The sequence below is a fragment of the Centroberyx affinis genome, unplaced genomic scaffold (assembly GCF_046629955.1).
Source record: "Centroberyx affinis isolate AG114_WGS23_722 - 3 ecotype Tasmania unplaced genomic scaffold, CSIRO-AGI_Caff_v1 ptg000262l_1, whole genome shotgun sequence".
NCBI classification, from domain to species: domain Eukaryota; kingdom Metazoa; phylum Chordata; class Actinopteri; order Beryciformes; family Berycidae; genus Centroberyx; species Centroberyx affinis.
Genome location: NW_027278944.1, coordinates 180,323 through 202,583, shown reverse-complemented (window position 1 = coordinate 202,583; position 22,261 = coordinate 180,323). Strand labels below are relative to the sequence as shown.

The window sequence follows — 22,261 nt, the reverse complement described above, 5'->3', positions numbered from 1 at the left end:
GATTGTACTGAACACAGATAAACAGTGGAGCAAAAAAGCTCAGCTCATTCTCTTCACTTGGATTTTTAAAGTGCACTGCTACACTGGAAGTTACGGTAACGCTACAATTTCTATTTAGAGGGCTGGGCTGGACTTTGAGCTGGGGACTTTTTGGATCTACAGCCTCTTGCGCAAGGTCCTCCCAATCGTTTTCAGACCGTGGGTGTCCTCTCTACCACACCTACGGTTTGTCTTCCCGTAAACTGAGCACAATACGTCTCTAAATAGAAACTCTCTCACGTGCATCCACATTTAGAAACAGGGACTTGAATTTCACAAGACATAACAGTTACAACCTGTAACCTTATATGTAACCTGAGTTAAAGCCACCATAGTGAAGCCTTTGTGTGTAGGGATGACTGCTGGATTAATCATAAATGTAAAGTAATAAACAGATGGATTAATGGTTCCTCTACACACTTTATTATCAGCTTTACATAATGACTAGTTATGTCATAAAAAAACAAAGGCTCATACGACCTTTGGTTCCTGTCAGCCAAAGGGATGGGAACATTAAGATTTTTAATTACCACAATATTATGAATCATATTTTGGATGTGTTATTGACTCTATTTCAGTAAAAGAATGCATTTCTGTATGACTTGAGTATCAAAACATATTAAATACACTTATTTTACACATACATCCAGCAGGTAGAAATAAAAGCCATGATGAACCCAAATTCATTACAGTGACTGTTCTTTATTGGGGTACAACGTTCACCACAGCCACACACCATGATGAAGACTCTCCTTGTGTGTATGTCAATGTGTGTGTGTGCATGTGTGTGTGTGTGTGTGTGTGTGTGTGTGTGTGTGTGTGTGTGTCTCAGAGCTCAAGCTCAATCTTGACGTCCATCTTAGCCTTGTAGGGCTCCAGAAGAGGGTGTACCTCCTCAGACAGGAACCTGGCCACCTTGAGGAGAGGAGGAGAGGCAGAATATTAGGGAAGAAGAGAGAGAAAGGAGAAAGCAAAAGAGAAATAGACCACAGTTAGGAAAAAAAAGGGGAAGGGAAGGAACAGATGAAGGGTTTGACCTACAGTTGTTTTCAAAAAGGAAGTGCAAGTGCAACAATAATTAGAGAAATGAAAACAGTTTAGCCTCTTAAGGTGAAGGAACCCATTCTTGGACTGAGATGACCTCCACTACTCACATTAAAATAACAATATACATTATACATCATCAGTCTGTGTCTATCTGTTAGTCTGTGTGTACAAGCCTCAAATCCCCCCCGTTTGCCTGAAATTGGCTTCTCAATGATGTTCTGGATGTTTTGGGTCTCCCCCCCCCCCCCCAACAGCTGGGAACCGGCTACAATGAGAGCGAGAACGGGGGTCGGCCCATGTTGTACCTGCTGGGGAGCGCGGCCAATGAAGGTTTTGGGGTCCAGGAGGGCGTCCAGCTGTCCCAGGATGGGGGTGAAGTAGGGGTCAGCCTGGACCCTGGCCAGCAGGTCGTTATCTCCACCCTCCTGCTTGACCACAGCTGCCGCCTGCTGGGACAGCACACGGATCTTCTCATGGCAGTCCTGATGGAGAGGCAGAGTGGAGAGATGGGAGTGTGTGTAGAAAGGTATATAGAAAGAGTGTGTGTATATGACTGATTATGTAGCCTATATAATAGCCTTTTGAAATAGTTGTTAATGTTAGGAATATCATCAGAAAAGCACAGACTTGTATTATCACATATTACATGGCTTTGTTAAATACTCAATTCTGATTGGCCGAACGAATGAATTCTGAGGTCTGTTATTTGTGAATTACAGAGCTTTGTTTCACATAACAGACAGCCGTTTCACATCTAATCATATCACTCCGCAGTCAAGAAGTCTGGTTGAGTTTGTTAATTTCTAATCAAATTAACAAGTGACACCTGGTGCCAAAAAGACTTTACTCACTGGTTACTGCGGAGAAAACACTCGACAAACCAAGGTTAGAAACATGGAGGATTTTTCCAATGTCACTTTTAATGCATTCAGAGAGCACATAACTTTTGATTGCTGATTGGCAATGCCTTTAGCTTGTAATAAAATGTTTTAAATCAGTATTTTGCGTTAATTAATGAATGCCTCTGAATGAATGTCAATGTCATGAGTATAAGTAGTCATGTAATAATAAGCGTCTCGCTGGACATTATCCCTTACATAGTGGCTCCTCATACTGATAACTCCCTGTACCTGTCTGTTCCCTCCAGCCTTCACCATGGCCATGATGATGTTCTCTGTGGCCATGAAGGGCAGCTCGTGGCGGATGTGTCTCTCGATCACTTTGGGGTAGACCACCAGTCCCTCTGTGATGTTCTGCAGGGTGCTGAGGATGATGTCAGCCGTCAGGAAGGACTCGGGCAGGGAGATCCTCCTGCGGATGAGAGAGAGGGGGAGAAATGAGCTTGCCGAAGAGCGCGCTTTGGGTGCACCAACACGCTCTACCGGTGTGTGTACGTGTGTGTGTGTCTGCGGCGTGTGACCTGTTGGCGCTGTCATCCAGTGTTCTCTCCAGCCACTGGACCGAGGCCGTCTGCAGCGGGTCGGCCAGCAGAGCCACCAGATGACGGGCCAAGCTGCAGCAACGCTCTGCGCGCATGGGGTTCCTCTTGTAGGGCATGGCACTGGAACCTGGAGGGGAGGGAGAGGGGGGTTAAAGACACATGAACACTTACATGTGCTAGTTTTGGGAAAAAGCACTTGATGCCGACATGTGTAGCGTTAAACACATTTGAATTCTTTAGCTGCATTGCCCTGTAAAGTTAGTCCAGATTAACCCCATATTAGATTAATTCCATAACTGTCTATACTGTAGGTAGGATGACAACCACAAATTCAGGACAGTGAAACTCATGATGAAATAACTCATTCTTATCGTCCAAAACTCTAGTGAATTATATAATAGGTCAATTTAACCAGTTCTCCTTTAGCATGTTTGAATTTTCTTTTTCCTGAATACGGTCCAATCTAATTTCTGAAGGAAATGAATGAGTTAATATACCGATCTGCTCTTTCTCAAAGGGCTCCTCGATCTCCTTCAGGTTGGCCAGCAGGCGGATGTCCGTACAGATCTACAGACAGAGAGGGATCACAGAGAATGTGCTTCAACCAGGCAATGCAATGATCTACTGATGTACTGTTAGCATTCACAAAACTTTTACAGAAAGACAAGACAATCAAGAGAACCTTTAGGTAAGCGTGGCAGTTAATTAGTTCTTCTTGTAGGAAAGTTATTATTGGGCTTTATTTGCATATTCCTGTTTAATCACACTGGTACATATCTAACAAATTGGATCTCACCTGATTTAAATGTGAAAGGCCATTTAATAATAATAATAATAAACTTTACAAACAATAAAACAGCAGCAAAAAAAGAAACACAGCAAATGCATTCATAACAGGAAAAAAGCAACAACAAAAAGAGAAAGCCCATATTGGATCACAGGCAAAAACTATAAAATCATGTTGGTAGTTAAAAGGAAATGTATAAAAATTCATTGTTGCGTCTTAAAAGAAGATAGTCATAATTCCTCAGGTAAGTTGTTCCAAAGTTTAGGGGCCCTTATTGCAGTCTTCCGTACAGGCTTCAACACAGCACTTTACGGAAGACTTCCCCCCCACTTCCACTACACACCACTAGATGGAACCATCTCTCCACCCATGTCCAGGCTCTGCAGCAGCTCACCTTGTGGACAGTAGCTCCCAAACTGGCCAGGGTGGACAGAGAGTCGATGTCCACCTTACGACTGTACGTCTGCCCTGTCACCAGGTAGGCTCTGGGTAGGATGGGATATCATTAAGACACATGGCTAACAACTGAGATGGATTATGGAGGCAGGAGTCAAACTCTTTCTTTCTAGTACAGAACTCACTTTTTGAAGCCAGCCATCTCCGTCACCATCCTGTCGAGCTCTTCCACCTGGTGGAGAAAAAGGACGGAACACGAAAAAAGGTTTACAACACTGAATCCATCACAAAGCATCTCCGTGCCCTGGTAAATGAATAAACCATCATCCGGGTCATCGTCTGCTGCGTGCACCTTGTCATGGTCCCCCTGGAAGAGCTGCAGGAAGCTGGCCTGTGTGCCAGTGGTCCCCTTGACCCCGCGGAAACGCAGGTCATCGCGAGCTCGCTGAAGGTTCCTCATGTCCATCGCCAGGTCCTGCAGCCACAGGCAGGCCCGCTTCCCTACTGTGGTCAACTGGGCTGGCCTAGAGGGAGAGGGAGAGGGAGAGGGAGAGAAGTAGATGGGGAAATACAGTGTGTTGTTTGTAGACTTTTGATAGCCACTGCATGTTCTTCACTTAAAGCACAAATATGAGGAATATGAGGACCATACAATAAGACAACTCAGAGAGGTGCTGCTCTATTCACACTCACTGGTAGTGTGTGAAGCCAAGCGTGGGGAGATCAGCGTTTTTCTCTGCAAAGTTTGCCAGTCTGTCAATCACTCTGGCCAGCTGTGGGAATAAGAGAGAGGGTGTGATCACCGGATGATTATATAACAGACCTAAAATGGCACGGTGGTGTGGGTTCAGTCTGTGAACATTTAGATGTTCAAACTCAGAGGCAGATGATGACATTATTCCCTCTCTCTGCTCTCAGATCATCTTGCTAGCTTTGTGTCGTTCTTTGGCCCCACAGCCATAGATCTGTTGTATGTACACCAGCGTGTGCACACACACACACCTAACATCTTAAGCTTATGATTGGTTTGTTTTTAAGGTGTATTTTTATACTGCAATGCGCTTTATGCCAAACCACTGCAAAAAGCACTTTAAAAATGAACTGAGTTGATTTGATTATTTCTACACTGTTGTCACTAAACAGCTGAGGATAACTGAAAAAAACTGGGCAGCTATGCTTCTTTTTCCACTGACTTCACATATGCACAACTGGATGTGTGTGCATGTTTCTAGCAAACAGCTGAGCCTCACCTTAGGCAACAGCACGTCAAATCCATCACGCAGCATAATCAGATCCTGAGGAAGAACAAACAGAAACAACAAATTATAACACATGAAAAATTTTAAAGAAAAGCGCAGTGCTCTAAAACAATATAGGTCAACAACACATACTGCTCTAGAATCAAGGGAAAGTAAGAAAATAAGACTGGCTATGGCTTCTATTTCGTCTTGTGAATTGAAAACTAAGATACTATCATTAACATAACCCATGATGTCATACAATCTACAATAGGGTCCATGTAGTGAATCATCATTACGGTATTGTCTCCCACGTAGCAAGAGGTGGCGCCCAGGTGGATGATGGGAGCGGCGGTGGGGCAGCAGTGTGCGAAGGTGTGGACGTGAGCCATGACGTCGTGCCTCAGCTTGCGCTCCTCCTCGGCCGCCATGGCGAAGTCAATGTCCTCCGCGTGGCTCTCCATCTCCGAGATCTGGGCGTCGGTGATGGGCAGACCCAGAGCCTGAGGAGGGGAGTAAGAAAGAGGGAGAGAGAGAGAGAGAGAGAGAAAGCTACAGTTTAATTTATTGGCAGTATGAGTTTAGCCCTGTAAGAGTGGTTTTCTTAAAAGATAAAAACAGCTACATATCACGCTTTGATGGCCTAAGAAGATCGACAGAAGGCCCGCTGATGATGACATTCCATTAGTTATCCATTCTGTCTTCTCCACAATCTTGTCTGACATGTGTTCGCCTCGTGAGAAGAAGCTAGACATCCTGATTAGATTCAAGAGTCTTCTATTGCGATATTGCAGTCATGTGATGGGACTGCAGAATAAGTTAGTTGAGAAATTTGGCCCGGACCCTGAGAACACAGTTACAGGGCAGGATACAGGCCGGCCTACGCACAGTGAAGACACAACACAATAAAAAATTATTATGGGAGATATTTTTGTGCAAAAGCGCTTCAAAGGCTATATAGGACGACAGCAACTTAATTGTGCATCCATAGGAACAAACAGCAAAATAGCCGAGTAGAGTAACAAAGTCTCAGGGGGCAGTTTCCTATTACTGTGACATTCACTCCATGCTATTTTAAACACACAAACTCTCCCTTGGCAGAGGCAGCAACACACTTAAATCTCCACAGAGACACTGTAGCTAAGCTAACTCCCTAAAGAACGTGTTAACGTGCTGAAAAAGTACAAGGATGAACTCTTTGTGCTAATCAGTGTGTGTAACAGGTCACATGAGGTGTTGCATGTGAGAGAGGGTCTGATGTCAATTAACCCCAGCTTCATCCCCTCTTTAATATGAGAAGTGTGGGAATCACACAGAGAAATGGACGATTCGCTGGCTAACAAATTGTTTCACTTGTGATGCCTACCGGCCAATGCCAAAGGACTGAAACATAGTCCCTTTGGATAAAAATCCCATTTTCAGGAGACCTTTCTACTGTCCTGACCTACAGCCTGGGCTGTGGCACAATCCCTTGTAGTGTCTATCTCTTCTAATAGTGAATGAAACACTGAAATCAATGGAGAAAGCCTGCAGAGGGGGCTGGGAGTTCTAGATTACAAGATTACAGCAATCTGCCTGTGTTCTCTTCGGCTGATGTTAGTGTTTTGCCTGTTGAAACCATCGGCAGCTGCTAAACCTAGGCTTGGTCCGGTGTATTCTTCTATCAAGGGTTGGGGGACTCTAAAGGGGCCACCTGTCTGTTTGTTTTGGGGTCCACAGGACAAGAGTGCTACTGTGTTTTCACTGGGTTGAATTAGGTTCCTGGCTGAAAAAAGGTAAAGGCACCTCGAGGTGATTGACTAGACCTAACATTATACATCTTTTGACACCATAGCACAGGCCTTACATCTCCATTCTAAAAGGGGGCACTGGTGAAAGATATCACTGTCTAACTGCAGTGCAATTTATCATAGCTTAGACTACAACTCTATGTCTAGTGTTGCAGCATCTGACAACTAATATGAGCTGTGTTGCCATGCTCATGCAGAAAGCCTGGGTCCTCCTTTAAAACTATATTTAGAGGCAACTTGATAGGGCTCTCTCAAGGTCGCAATCTTTACTTCTCAGGACTTGTGAAGCATAACAAAGCGCGTGTATATGTAAATACAATAACGGCAAGGGCACAGGCTAACTAGCTTGAGTTGCTACCCAGCTACAATGTGTCAAACCTTCTCAGCTTTGGCCAGGCAGATCCACAGCTTTCTCCATGTTGTGAATTTCTTCCTGTCACTGAAGTTGTAGGCCATTTCCTTGCTGGCATATCTGGACACCAGCGGGGAACGGTACTTCATGAACTCGTCAGCTCCCTCCATGTCTGTAAGCTGTGGTGGTCGACTCTAGGAAACAGTAGGGTCTGCTGCTCTGCACCTTCACACACCCACACACACACACACTAGCTGCTAAAGAAGCCGCGCCGCCTTCTCTCCTCGCAAGCTCACATGGACAGGACAGGGCAGTTACGACACCTAGAGTCGGCGTACGGCGTGAGGTCTAAGCACGATAATGAAAGCGGGATACGGCAGAAGGTCGTTATATTTCTGTTGCTACGAAATAGCATGTTGTTTACATCGCTCTTCAGGTCTTTGTGCGTAGCAGCCTCGACGCTAAAGCGCGTAAAACCCGTGCAGTGTAGGAAACTACGTCAACAAACCGTGTAACATATATGAATACAGTTATTCCCCTTCTTCCAGCTGCCGCCAGCAAGTGTTTTTTTTTCCAAGTCCCACGTGACGCCCGCTGGATCCGTGTGTGTGTATGTAGCTTTTAGCACACATCGTTAACCGACCTGTCACTGAGCCGTGTGTGAGCTGTGGCATTCAGAGGGCTTTGTATCGTTTGTATGCAACATATAACATGACCATAATACAGCCGTCAGAAATCATTCATATAAAGGTGATAGTGCGTTGAATTCAGTAATATGTACTACGTTTACTACGTGTTATGTAACCTACAGCTGCATGTGTTATTTCAATATTTAGAAATGCAGTAGGCTAATACATGTAGGGTCTCCTCCCCTCCCTCCTTCATAATATTCCCATGTCTGCAGTATCATAAATAGGTGTGTGTGAGAGAGAAAGAGAGATGGTGTGTGTGTGTGTGTGTGTGTGTGTGCATGATGCAGCAGCTGGGGAATACTTCCAGCTGTAAACAGGGAACAGGGTGCTCACTCTCTCTCTCTCTCCCCCCCCCCCCCCCCTCTCTCTCTCTCTCTGTCTATCCATCTTTCTATCTGTCCTCTGCAGTCTGCATGCTACAGTGCCACAGTGCTGTGCGATAGGGGCGAGTGGGAGGAACGACTCCCTCTGTTTTGCCTCAAAATGACGAGACACCTTCCCGGAGCTGCTGGTGCTGCTGCTGCTGCTGCTGCAGGGGTGGTATTGACTTCCCGTCTCCTGCATTGCACAATCTTTCCTCTCCGCTCGGACAGATAAATAAAGACGAGAGACAAAGGAGGGGGGGGGTGCTGGAAGACGAGAAGGGGAGAGAAGATAGAGAAAGAAAAAAGGACAGAAAAGAGCTGTAGTGGTGGTGGTGGTGTGTGTGTGTGTGTGTGTGTGAGGAGGAGGGGGGGGGGTTGAAGATAAGGGGATAGAAAAAAGAGGGGGAGAGGTTGAGTGGCAGAGGAGGTACATACAAAGAGAGAGAGAGAGGGAGAGAGAGAGAGAGGGAGACAGAGCGGGCAGACACTGGGAACTGAAGATAGAGTGGGTTATGTACTGCAGTAGAATGAGGGTGAGAGCGAGGGAGCGAGACAAGACGGAGCATTCGAGCCGCCAGCCCGCCGCAGATCGCTCGGGACCCATCGCCCCGCAGCCCGTTTTCTGAAGAGGGGAAGCAGACCGAGGACGGCACCGTGGAGGCGAGAAGGAGAAGGAGGAGGGGGGCCGAGGAGGAAGAAGCCAGAGGTTCCACGCACAAGATGGCTGCTGTGTCCTCTGCCTCTGAGACTGGTAAGTGGGGGTTTTTTTTTTTTTTATCATCCTCACCGCAAGACCTCGCCGCTCGCTCCCTCCGCACGTCTGGCGCAAAACTCGTGCGAGCCATTTCATGTCGGACACGCACGATACGGGCGAACTGTTGCATGAGTCCACTTCCTGTGTTTAGCAGCTCACATGGAAAGTCGCAGCAGCAGTGAGTCACTGGGGGTGAATGAATAAACTTCATCCTTCTCCCCTTATTCTCTCTCCTCTCTCCCCTCTCGTCGTCCTCGCAGAGCCAGCATCTGTCCCCGTGCCATCTTCTCACGTTACATATCCTGCCGTTGTGCCGTCCCGCTAAAACGTATTATTTCCCTTCGATTTGTACTCAGAGCACATCATATTTTGTCTTCACGCCATCTCCTCTGGAAGGCGTCCAAGGTTCCTCCTCTCTGACCCAGTTTTTTTTTTTCCCCCAAAGTGCAAGCGGGGAGGGATGGGACGGAAAAGAAAGGGCAGGGGCTAAGGGACAGAGGGACAGAGAGCTGAGAGGGTGCAAGGGAGGGGGGATAAGCGGAGGAACGAACGAGAAGGTGAAGAAAAGAGGGACGGTATTAGGAGGCGAGGAGCTGAGATAAGGAAATAGGGTGCAAGGGAAGAGAGAAAGTAAAGAGTGAGGACAGAAATGAAGGAGGGAGAGTGTACATGCAGGACGTAAGGAGATATTTTGCAGTAGAAAGAATGCAAAAGTTGACAGTTTCAAATATATGCCATTTTCATCTCCAAAAAAAGCCTTTTGGGGACAAGTTAGTACCTCTCCCCCAAAGCCTTTAGAAGAATAGGGGTTAAAAATGTCCCACTCAGTACCAACTGCTGTACACTAGGCAGCCAGATTATCCTGATTTAATAAAGTAAATTGAATCAATGCCGTGATTCATCCGCGTTAAATGGATGCATCCAGAAAGCTGGAAAGCAAGGCTTAATGTATTAAGGCCATCTGAGAAACCACAAACAAAACAAAACCACCAAACCCATCCATTAAGAAGGAATTTAAACCTCAAGATACTGTTCCGATTCACACTCACGGTTTTCCCGAACAGGGGACCCCGGGGGCCGCCACCCGCCCGAGCGCCGACTGCTGCTCCTGGGGGGGCCGCAGTCCGGCAAGACCTCCACCGCCAACACCATCCTGGGGGAGGAGGTGTTCGAGGCGGGGACGGAGACCACCCACAGCAACGTGGGCCAGACGGAGATCTACGGCCGGCGCGTCACGGTGGTGGACACCCCGCAGTGGGCCATCCCCGGCGACCCGGAGGACGACGCCGAGGCCGACGACGACAACGGCAACGCGGGCGCCGAGTCGGACGCCCCGACGCAGCCGCCGCCGAGCCTGGACAGCGAGGGGCCGTGCATGGGGGCCATCCTGTGCCCGCCGGGGCCCCACGCCATCCTGCTGGTGGTGTCGGTCACGCAGCCCTTCGCCGACACCCAGCGGAGGGCGGCGGAGGAGCAGCTGGGGGCGCTGGGCGGGGGGACCTGGAGGTACTCCATGGTGCTCTTCACCGGGGTGGACAAGCTGCCGAAAGGGACCTTCATCGAGGAGCACATAGCCAACACTGGAGAGGCCCTGCAGTGGCTGGTGGAGAGATGCGGGAGCAGGTACAGTGTCTCTCTCTCTCTCTCTCTCTCTCTCTCTCTCTCTCTCTCTCTCTCTCTCTCTCTCTCTCTCTCTCTCTCTCTCTCTCTCTCTCTCTGGGTATAATCTGACAGTTGAGTAGTATGCATTGCTACATTCACACACAGTGATACAAAACACTGCAGCAGAGGAAACATCCTCAACACTACAAACTTATCTATAACTGTTTTGTTCCATCTATTGGGTATCTCTGACAGTCTTACAGTGTGAAACTCCTCTCTCGCTCTCTCTCTCTTTCTCTCTCTCTGTCCTCCCACACACCTGCATCTAGTCTTTATTAGTCCTGTGCGACAAAAAGAATCACAAGTAATTCCTCTTGTGGGCGGAGCAACCGTGCAGCAACAGTTCAGTAGGCATGTAAACAGGGTGACTTCTACATCAAATCAAGCATCAAATCTGGTTCACATCAAGTTAAAAACCTGTCATGTTTTGTTTTTGGTTTTTTTTCCTGTGTAAACCAAGGCTTGCTCAGATGAGTAATGCACCTGAATTGCTTTGATCATTGCTTTTTCTCCCCTGCCTCCAGGTACCATGCCTTTGATAACAATCGGAAGGATGGGGAGGACAACACACAGGTCCCCGAGCTGATGGAAAAGGTGGAGGAAATGATCACTGACAACCAAGGTTTGACTGGATTTCATAGTTTATGATTTCATATCTTCAGTCTTTGCTTTTACCACATTTTCTTCTTTGCTTTGGCATGCAAAGCGTTTTGTAATGTGGTGACATAATAAACAATAATATGCTTTCCATCTTTTGGGCTAGAAATATACTAAATGGCATGCATTGCGTCACTTCTACAATGTCTATTATTATTTCATGTAATGAATAATTTATTGTTATTTTTACCCAGGCTGGTACTTTGAGGTGAATGAGTTGATTCTACTGGAAGAGGAGCAGGCCAGGAGAGCTCTGGAGGAGGAGAGGATGAGGATGGAGGAGCACGCCAGACAGAGGGAGCAGATGATAGGAGGCCCTCCCAGAGGTGAGAGGGAGTACTCTGTGTGTGTATTTGTGTGTGTGAGAGAGAGAGAGAGGGAGAGAGAGAGAGAGAGAGAGAGAGAGATTGGTGCACATCTGTTCTACACTGCTCTTGGGAAAACATGACTGTTTTCAGAAGTACTGTTCCAGGAAATAGCTTACTCATTACTAGTTAATGATTGTTGTCTTTCTCTCTGTTTCTCTTTCTATTTCTATTTCTCTCTCTCTCTCTCTCTCTCTCTCTCTCTCTCTCTCTCTCTCTCTCTCTCTCCTTCTTTCTCACTCGCCCTGTTCCTTTGTTTTGCTCTCTCTCTCTCTCTCTCTCTCTCTGTCTCTCTCACTCTCTCCCCTGCTCTCAGAGTTGAGGGTGCTCTTGCTGGGCTGGAAGGGCGTGGGAAAGAGCTCGGTGGGGAACTCCATCCTGGGCCGCCGGGACTTCGAGTCGGGCCAGGAGACGGAGCTGTGCCTGAGGCGGCAGGCGCTGGTGTCGGGCCGCCGGGTCACCATAGTGGACACCCCGGGGTGGGACTGGTTCTCGGTGAGGCGGACCCCGAAGCGCATCCGGCAGGAGTCGCAGCGCGGCGCCGCCCTCCTCCGGCCGGGACCCCACACGCTGCTGCTGGTCCTGCCCGTCGTCTCGTCCCTCACGGCCAGGAAGAGGCGAACCCTCCTGGCCCACATCGAGACCCTGTTCGGCGACAACGCGTGCCTCCACACCATGGTGCTGTTCAGCTGCGGCGACTGGCTGGGCCGCACGCCCATCGAGGAGCACATCCTGAGAGGCGGCCGGGAGCTGCACCGGCTGCTGGAGTACTGCGGGAACTATTACCACGTCCTGGACAGTAAGACCCCCGGCAAGGACAGGAGCATCTCCGACCTGCTGGACAAGATCGAGGAGATGATCAGGGAGAACGGTGACGAGGCCTTCCTCCCCATACAGAGCGAGTGGCGTAAGTCTCAGCCTTTATTCTTTAAATTTGACATATCTTGCATTTTGTAAAGCCGAGTAGTGTTCAAAATCTCTTTTAAAAGATTTTTTTTTTTGCATTGTAGTTGACACACACACACTCTAACGCATGTACACGCGACCACACACCACATCAAGCTCTCTACTTATTGATTTGCTTCAGTCAGCCATACCCATACGTCTCTTTATCAGCATTGCATATAATGGCACGGTTCAGCCCAGGCCTAATTTGATTGTGTTGTATTCGACAGTGAGCGAGGAGAGCTCTCAATCTTCCGACAACACCGAACCCGAGGATGATTGTAGAGGATGCCAGCTCCAGTGACACGGTGGCAGTGAAGTGAAAGTGGAATCCCGCTTTTTAACCTCGCCCCGAGGCTTCAATAGGCTCAAACATCACCTCACATAACTTAAACCTCATCTAGATATCCCTCTCCAGGCTCTGAAGAGTTTTAGGGAACACTGAGATAAAGACAGCGGGTTTGGAACGGGAGTCCTGTGATGAATAGCTGCACGTTTGAATTGGAAAGACCGAACTCACCGATCACCGAGCGAAGCTTGACTTGGGACTGAAAGTACAGGCTAGTGCAATGGATAACCTCATCTAAGACTAAATGTTCTCCTCAGACTTCTGTTGGTGGAAGGAGAAATGTTTGGGTTCTGCTCCCAGGGACCAGAGCTCGATCCTCGGCCCGTGGCAGAGACATCGACTGCTGCGAAAGAGACGCTGCCTCAACACCGCAGCATCAGAGTGAAGAGACATTAGAGTCATTGTAATTCTAGGTTCAGACCGCACTGAGAAGCCGATGTGCTTTGTATTACAAGCTGAAAGCGCAGTTGACTCGATGCGGCCTGCGGTGGCATGATGCATCGTGTCTCTTTCTGCGTTCACTTGAAGTTATAGCCTAGAAAGGAAATGCCAGAAGACGCCGATATTATCATGATCAGTCAGATTTGGCGTTATGACTCGGCAGGTTTGGGACATCGGCTGTGTGAAAGACTGGACAAGTCAGAGAGGAACGTCACTGTGTATGTGTTGTACCACGAATTTTGTCTGGATTTAACAAGATTGTCTTCTCCTTCTAGGTCACATCTCTTCTCAATGTTTATTTTCTAGCTCACGTTCAGTTTGAATCAATAGGGGACAAAAGGAAATGGCTTGAGTGAAAGCGACCCATTGAAAAATAACAGCCGACATGCTGTACATTCACCCAACCAAAACATTTACAATGTAACAAAAGATGATGACGCATACTGGAATGCTTACACACCAATGTACAAGTGAGGACAACCTTCAGTTGTTTGTCATAAAAGTACACCATCAGACGTCAAACATGCGGTAACATTATGATCTTCTACATGAGTGATATTAAAATGAGTTTTCTCTTCATTAGCATTCGATTAGCCCCTGCTCAGTGATTCTGGGTGAAATAGAGCCCTTCGGGGCTAATTCTGACACATTTACAGAAACGCTGATTAGTGTGAAACTGCAGACGTGAGTCACATATTAATTGAAATTGAACTTACTGTGAGATTTTGCTTTAGTTTGCTTAAACCAATGACGGTCAGTGTTTGCACTTTCCGTGTGAACCAATGGGTTCCATTGTGCCAGATATAATCAATCCAGCCCATAAAATTAATTGAATCCATTTGAAGGGGTAATTATAGTAATTCAGCCCAGGTCTGGCGCATCATCCATGTCCAAGAAGTGCTCTAAAATCAGTAAGGAAAAGCCTGCATTTAAACCATGTGCAGTCCAGATCCCTCAAACCACCGTCTAACCCGGCTTGGGCTGGCTCTGCTCCGTTCTGTTCTGTTGTCATGCATCCAGTGCAGTTATCAGTAAGGTAGATTCAGCAATGTGCCTCAGCATCAGCGAGTGGGACGGGGAGTACGGCCCCGCGGCGGGGCAGCATCCCGTAGGCTACATCGAGCTGTCGCATGCTACAGAAACAAGACGTAACCTCATGAATCGTCCGAGCTCAAAGAGGGCTTTTACTACCTGTTCACTTTTTCTACACCATCGTGAGATCAGCTCCTGACATCCTCAATCGTGATGTTTTGACAAAAAACAAACAAAAAAAAAAAAGATATCTTCAACTCCCAGAGGCATGTTGAGACAGAGCGCATGCACCTAAGATAAACGAGTGCCTATAGAGTTGTTGGCAACCTCACTTCTTGAATTTCTGGTATGACATCATCACATCCCTCTACCTTTATTACTGCAAAAAAAAAGAAAGGAAAAAAGTGAAAAAAGAAAATTCATGCCTAGTACTGTTCAGATTGGCACGATAGTATAGAACCGTATATACTATCTGTGACCAATAGCACTGCCATGCGCTAATAGAAGAGCAAAACACACATTTTATACAATAGATGTAGCCCATAGAAGAAACCCTGACACTGCTTCCACCGCTTCTCTCCTGACTCTGTGCTCCATCTAGTGACGTAGGCTACCGCAGCACTTAGTATAACAAGCATGACTTCACAACTCGGTATGAGGATGTTTCAAGCGTTCATCCGGAGTCTTGAGTTCGACTTAAAGTTCCGCTCCACCTGTGAATACATTGTATAAGCCATGTATATTTACAGTGTAAAATATGTTACATTGTATTATGGAAGCATTTTGCACTGTGTAAGTTTCGCCAGTTTACTGTAGCCAAAGTGACGTTACTTCCTGTGTGGTCCTAAATGGTGATTGCATCATTAGTGAAAACAACTTTGTTCATCCTCGGACAGCTACAATAAAAGATATGGATATATTGTTGTCTATTTTTGGCTTTCATCCTACTGGCTTTTTTTGTGTGTGTCTGACATTTAGTTGTTCTCATTGACAGACTGCAGTACAACCCTGGATGATGTCAGTAGGCTGAGAAAGACCACAGTGTCATTCAGACTAGTTTAATAGAATACCTATAGACAGGGGCGTAAGAAGTTTGCAAGGGGCCCGGATGCAAGAATTTGCTATGGGCCCCCCTACCCAAGAACCCCCCTGTACCCCAACCTTTTTTTTGTTTGTTTGTTTGTTTGTTTTCATTTTTTGGGCACCACTTTTGTGATGACACATCTTAACGTTATTTTCTTTCAAGCTAACACACACTGAGTGACAAGAGATAGTGTACCAAGTCCTCATGAGAGAATACTGTCTGACACTTAATCTTAGTTTTAGTAAAGAATCATACTTTGTTGTTTTCACCATGATGTAGCAGCAAGAATGATGGGAAATTAGGCAGAGGCGATCTAAAGTGTTGTACATTCATTAATAAATTGAATTTATCCAATGAAATAAAGAAATACAGGTTGAGGATTGAAATTGTATTGATACAATGATAAAAAAAAAACAGAAACAGCTTGAGATTGCAAGATAGTATAGATGCTTTACAAACTACATCTGAATGCCAGGGGGCCCATTTTGTATTAGAGGTCTGTGATGGGCCCCCCCCCTACCGTTGCAGGCCCAGGTGCAGCCACACCCCCCTGCACCCCTGGGACTTCTACTGGTGCCTATAGAAGAAGAAATTGTGCCGCATCATCACTAGGTGGCACTGCACCATTACTTTAAGCTTTTAGTTTGCAACCCTGGAGATGTTTTCTGCTCTGAAAACCTAACAGCAGTAACTGAGTGGGTAGTGAGGAAAATGATTAAAAAAAATAAATAAATAAAAATATGAAGGAATGCTTCTTGGGTATTTGGTATTACCTCCACTGGTGCTCTTTGGGAAGGGTCAGAGTATTCAAAAAAAATTAATTAAATCCAAGGCTCTCATGTGGGGTGCAGGGATAGAATAAGAAGAGAAAAAAAAGGCTTTATTTCATTATGGCTAAGGCATTAAGAAGGACTTTATGCCTGGGCCCCAGTGAAATAAAGGCTTTTTAATTCGACACCCACTGTGAGTGCCTTGAACTTCACAAGCTTCTCCTGTCCTGCCAAAAGACTATTGTTGGTACATAACTGAACTGTGAATCGTTAAGTAGCATTCATGGGTATAATTTGTGTTGCTTTGAAATCTAAATGCTAGTCATGACCTTTGACCTTTAAAACATGAAAAATAATTACAGCTGTCTGCCTCTATAGGGCAGTGTTAATCTAGGATGACTGGTCAAGTCAGGTAACTATTAACTTAAGATTCTATTTCTTAAAAAGAAGGTGCATTGTGGGCTTTCTTGAAAATATTGTTCCTAAACGACAGTAATAGTGTTGATTCTACATCTCTACCCATCACACATATACAACACATAGAGGGCAGTGATATAGTGGAAGGTAAACCCACATAAACTTAATTTGCTCATCTTTCTATTTGTGAAATAGAGTTTACCCACTTTTTTAAACTTATATAAATCTTAAATATAATAGTTTCCTGAAAATGCAATTGTTTATTTATATTGGTGGTAGTAGTTTGCCTGTCTTATCTAATACTATATCACTGATAGGAGGTGAAAAGATTGTGTATTTTAGTTTTTGCATTCACAGTGTTCATTTCCATATGTAACGCATCTCTCTAAGGTTTTTTAACGGTAAATTGAGAATTTAGAACATTCTCTACATGCTAAGTGACCTCTTTTTTCACCTATTTAGCATCTCAAAAATGTCACCCTGCACAGAAGCCACAGCTTGTGATAGCCTGAATCCCATGGTCTCAAGGGCCCGGTGTTGATATGACAGGGTCGGATGTTTTGGATGGCACTCGCATCACATTAGCAATTTAGGGACATGTGACACTGCCTCGCTTCACAGAGCATAATATAAACCAACGGGGGTGTTATTTGCATTTTTAATACGTTTTGAAGTGCAGAATATGATGTTCTAGGCCATCTGAAATCGAACATTGGTCTTGCGAAATCAGGGTCACTTTCAGATGGAGTGGTCCACAGAGGGGTAGATAATTGTTTTCAGGAGGCAATGTTTTTCCCATTTTAAGTGCCTCTGCACCATCCTGGGTTTGGCGCACCTCCAACTATAGATTTTCCCTAAGCTATCTGGACCAAAGCCTGGACCAATTACTGTGTGCACCTATAGGGCCAATTGTAGGTTGAATGCACATAGTTGCTGTTGACATTGTTATTATTCAAGCCATGCCTGGGTCAGCACTCTCTCTTCTTTCTCTTTTGCTCTCCTATTCTCTCTCACACACTAAAACACACACACACACACAATTCTTTCTTACAACTTCAGTTCGGCAACCGTCGGGATGAAACGAACAGCAGAGAAACTCTATTCACGTCCCAAAATGGATCCACTTGAGCCAGGAAATGGCGTCTGTGATTTCACATGACAGTCACTTGATCTAATACTCGTGTATCCGCAGCACACCGCTGGTCAGGCCGGCTCCATTATCTTCACCTAGTTTGCACTCTAAAAGAGGCTCCACACAGACGAACATTAGGTTCCACTGGCTCATTGTGCTGCATTACAGGGCTGGGGACAAAGGGCTATTCTCTCTGTGGGACGAGGTGGCATTCTGAACAGGCTGAAAACAGTGTATTTGTACTTAACTGGTGTTTCAAACCCACAACTAGCCACGATTGAATGCCTGACTTGGGTCAAATTGACTTGACTCTCATCTGCGTAGACCAGCAAAATCCTGATTTGGACACAACACATACGTAGAAATCCTCTGTACTGCAGTATACCATTGGACCAAATTCAAATGTTCTGTTCATTTTGTCTCAACTCAAATTTTACCCTAGTCTATAAGCTCCAAGGGGGCAAAGTGAGGGAGGAACAAGGGGGACTCCCACTATGATTTAGTGAAATAAATAAAACATGCTTAACATTTCTAAACTTGGACTTTCCCCTTACACAAACATGACAACACTGATCTTAGGGTTTCTTCTTGTCACAAATGACACTGCATTAAGTCTTTCCTGCAGAGCACGATAGAACTGCAATTGCTTTTAGTCACACTGGTATTGCATCATTTGTCCTTGTGGTGTAACTGTTACTTGTGTAATGTGTTAACTGTTCATAACACATTTTGGAAGATACACCTATACACTTTACTGCCAATGTGGTCTCTGCTGATCATGGCAATAGTATTAAGACTAAGAAATGCCACATGGTAGATCTGTGGCTTGTCTAGTAGCCACTTTCATTCTCTATATATGCAGTTCATTTGTTAACAGGCATTCATGACCTCACATGCCTGCTCAGTGTATATACTGTATTAAATAATGCTAATAAATTTGACCCTCTATTTTTAAGTTTATGCCCACACTACCACATAAGTGATGAGCAATTTGACCCACCAAGTAGAATCCAATTGTCCAGAGCAAAAGGCTTATGACCTTGACTTGCCTCTCAACATGCTAATGAGAATAACACAATAAACACTGGGTGAGTTTAAGACTCTTTATTAATAGATTTCAGATAAGAATGCTCAGAGATTATACTAAATACACATAAATACGATGTCAAAATCTACAAAGTTCCCGAGGTCCACGGTCTTAAGAATTGACAGCAACATATTTAATGGAATAACACACAAGTTCATATACTGAATGGAAAATACTTTAGGTCATCATATAGTAGAACTACACTAAACAAGTAGACAAAATATTAAATATTTAATACCCATACAGTTGATATCTATTTAAAAAAAGGAGAGATAATTCAGGTAAAGTCAAACATCAGTTTCACTGGATTTTGGGCATCTCTAGGACTTGCATTGTGGTATTAGAATACACACTGAATCCAATATTTATTTGGGTGAACTAAACACCGTTTGAGCCCACTTTCTCAATCGTTCCACTTTCGGAAAACCACACGAACGCCTCGTCTACCCTGTCTACCTTTTCATTCTCTGGCCCGACCACTAGAGGTCGGCGCCGAGGCCTTTCTTCATCCTGGTCACGCGGACCTCCTCCATGAGCTCTTTGAGGTACTGGATCTCCCTGGCCATGGACTCGGCCTTCTCGGTCAGCTCTATGTTCCTCCTCTCCAGCTCGCCGTACTCCGAGCTGAGCGCATCCTGCTCGGCCCTCTTCTTCTGCCGGTAACGCGTGGCGGCCGTCTTGTTCTGCTCCATCTTCTTTTGCTTCTTATCCCTCGGAGCCTTCGGAGTCGCCCTTTCGCTCCCTCCTGCTGCCGCACCCCTGGGGGACTTGACTTTGACACCGGAGGTGCTGGGAGAGGATGGGCCGGGTCTGGATGCGGGGTCGGGGTAGGGTCTGCTTCTCGGGGACCGCGACGGAGCGGAGGCGGGAGGAGGGGAGGAGTGGACGATCTTTGGTGTGGTCGTTACGGTGGTGGTGGTGACCCCGACTTCGTCTTTGGGGGCCAGGAGGAGGACGATGCGGGTGGGGGAGAGGGAGAGGACGATCCTGGGGACCTGGGGCACCACAGTAGCTACCACTGGCTTCACCTCACACTCGGACACACACTCTGACACACACTCTGACACATCCACCTCGCTGCCCAGGTCGAGGGTGTACGCGGGAGAGGGGGGAGAATCGACCGAGGGGGAGGAAGGGGCCGGGGACACGGGCTCAGACTTAATCTCCAGCTCCTCTTGGGGCTCCGGGACACACGGGGGAGGGGAGGGGACTTCATGCCTGTCTATGTGGGGCACTGGCTCAACGGTTGGGATGAGAGAAAGATCTACAGAGGCGGTGGAAGGGGAAGGGGTGGATACAGCTGGAAGAGAAGGAGCAGGAAGACTCGGGAGTGCGGGAGTTGGGAGAGAGGGGAGGGGGAGACAGTCGAGCTCCATGGGGCAGTCCAGGGAGGCCAGGAGGTCTTCTGGATAGCTGGGCGACTCCTCATCAGGACTGCAGGAGCCGATCAGAGAGTCCAGGTCAAACTCGCTCAGGTCCACCCTCTCAGTCATCCAGTCCATGTCGCCAAACGCAACCTCTGTAGGAGTAAATAAGGTACAATATTTTAATGAAGGGATGGTGTTTTTACTGCTGTGTAAAGAAGAAATACATCTTTAAATATGGCAGTGACAGGGAACTGCGTTTCTGAATGTCTGAATGTCAAGTTTGCTTTGTGATTATTAGTGCGGAACATCAGTCATCACCTTTGCCGACACCTGCAACTGTTTGGGTGCGCCCCAGCTGGTCAGGGTGGGCCAACCAGGGGAAGGAGAGCATGTCCGACTCACTTCCTGCTTTGTCCCCTTGGAGCAGCAGGGCCGGCGGTGAGGGAGGAGGGGAGTAGAAGGGAGGAGGAGAAGACGAAGAAGACGGCGATGAGGAGGAGAAGGACAATGTAGGAGACGCGCCCCCCTCCGAACCGGAGGTTCCTCCTCGTCCGTGTAGTTCTTCTTGGTCAGGGTGGAAAAGTACGGAGCCCATGGCATCAGCCATGGGAGAGGAAGGCCCCCAAAGTAGGGCCTCCATGTCTTCCAGGCCAAACTGTGAGCTTGTCATCATCATGGTCATAGTGGCTGTTGTTGGTCACCAATAAGGTGCGCGACGATACTAGGAAGGCGTCGGATTCTTTTATGCTGTCGACTGCAGCAGAGCTGAGGTTTTCCACGAAGGACCTGAGGGAGGAAAAAGAAAAGAACACATAAGATTTAAAAAAAATGTTAACAATACTGTTGAAAAAAATATTACATTCACAAATATATCAAACAGATTTTGGATGACAGACTTCTGCAACTGTTGACATAACTGGGAGTCATCTATATGTTATTGAAGTGTTATGTGGAATAAAGCCTTGTGGAAAAAAGCTAAGAGGGGGAAACAATTCTCATCTCAAAAGCAGGTGTCTTTACATGTTTTAGCAACACTGCCCCCATCACTGCAATGCACCTGCACCATACCACGTGTTCTAGCCCCGCTTCGAGTCTTATGACTCTGACGTCATTGTCTGTTTCCAAAGCAACCGGGGTCGAGGAAGTCCGATCACACCCCCGCCCCCCCTCCCTCCCTCTGTCTCCTCTCCAAAACAGCCACACTTTTGTTCCTAATCCCGCCTCCACAAAGCCGCCATTTTGACACAAAGGGGAAACGAACCATTTTCTGACTGCCACGTTGGCATTGAAGTCATTCGTGACAAAAACATTAAAAATCGATACAAATGTTGCAAAGCCGTCCATGACGAGAAAATGACCCCATGTAACGAGACATACGGTGCTAAACGCAACATGTAACATTTCGTGCTGTCACGTGTTCTAAATGTCATTCCTGTAGTTGATACTTTTTTTTACTCCAGCCATCGTATTCGACTATGATGATTCAGTAAATAAAAAGGTCTATACATGTAACGTTACAGAAATGTCAAGAAAAGCTCGTGGTCGGCTGGTAAGAGGCACGCGGCTTCTATAGGCTCGACAGCTGTCAATGAACGACATTTTATTAAAAAAATATATACTTACATCATTTTGCTTAATAAGAAGTGGCTCAGTGCACTGGCTGGATGCACTGTTGGGTTGGCGGCTGCTGGATCGCGGCACACTTTTACACTGCCATTTCGCCCAAAAGAGCGCTGTCGTAATGCTAGTACTTCGTTTGTTGATCCTTGGGAAGGAAAATGGCGCAGGCAAGGGCGCGGTGCTAATATAGAGCTCAGGCGAGGGCCTAGAGTATCCTTCCGCGTCACCCACGTTTATATCACTCCGCCAGTGTTTGCATTCCGGGCATAGCCCATGGCCCAAAAACGTCATGGCTACTGTGTTTTGCTACATCATCGTGACATGAGATTATGAGATTATGTAGTAATTTTTTTTTTTACTAATAAATGAAGGTATATTATATATTTGATTGCTTTTCACTCATTTGGCTTTATTTTTCATACTGGTAATAGC

At 46.4% G+C, this 22,261-nt stretch overlaps 3 protein-coding genes across 5 annotated transcripts; 1 reads left to right on the top strand and 2 right to left on the bottom strand.

Moving 5' to 3' along the window:
• Window positions 1-735: 735 nt before the first annotated feature.
• Window positions 736-7,633, bottom strand: adsl (adenylosuccinate lyase). 3 transcript variants are annotated; one of them, XM_071546214.1, is made up of 12 exons: window positions 7,117-7,632; window positions 5,248-5,451; window positions 4,961-5,005; window positions 4,404-4,483; window positions 4,063-4,234; window positions 3,896-3,942; window positions 3,709-3,799; window positions 3,025-3,094; window positions 2,507-2,654; window positions 2,217-2,397; window positions 1,392-1,568; window positions 736-954 (listed from the first exon to the last, which is right to left on the bottom strand). In XM_071546214.1, the coding sequence occupies exons 1-12, from the start codon at window positions 7,258-7,260 to the stop codon at window positions 868-870; spliced, it is 1,446 nt and encodes a 481-aa protein (XP_071402315.1). In that variant the 5' UTR covers window positions 7,261-7,632; the 3' UTR covers window positions 736-867. The 3 variants fall into 3 exon arrangements, with proteins under 3 accessions (XP_071402315.1, XP_071402330.1, XP_071402322.1); XM_071546229.1 differs by lacking the exon at window positions 1,392-1,568 and having other exon boundaries at window positions 7,117-7,633; XM_071546221.1 differs by lacking the exon at window positions 4,961-5,005 and having other exon boundaries at window positions 7,117-7,633.
• A 946-nt stretch (window positions 7,634-8,579) lies between these two features.
• LOC139666971 (GTPase IMAP family member 8) lies at window positions 8,580-15,263 on the top strand. The gene is made up of 6 exons (XM_071546336.1): window positions 8,580-8,898; window positions 9,966-10,524; window positions 11,088-11,185; window positions 11,415-11,546; window positions 11,902-12,492; window positions 12,761-15,263. The coding sequence occupies exons 1-6, from the start codon at window positions 8,868-8,870 to the stop codon at window positions 12,832-12,834; spliced, it is 1,485 nt and encodes a 494-aa protein (XP_071402437.1). The 5' UTR covers window positions 8,580-8,867; the 3' UTR covers window positions 12,835-15,263.
• Window positions 15,264-18,844: 3,581 nt separating this feature from the next.
• Window positions 18,845-21,997, bottom strand: atf4b (activating transcription factor 4b). The gene is made up of 3 exons (XM_071546203.1): window positions 21,833-21,997; window positions 20,528-20,995; window positions 18,845-20,361 (listed from the first exon to the last, which is right to left on the bottom strand). Exons 2-3 carry the CDS (start codon window positions 20,889-20,891, stop codon window positions 19,322-19,324), a joined length of 1,404 nt encoding a protein of 467 aa, XP_071402304.1. The 5' UTR covers window positions 20,892-20,995; window positions 21,833-21,997; the 3' UTR covers window positions 18,845-19,321.
• Window positions 21,998-22,261: the final 264 nt, after the last annotated feature.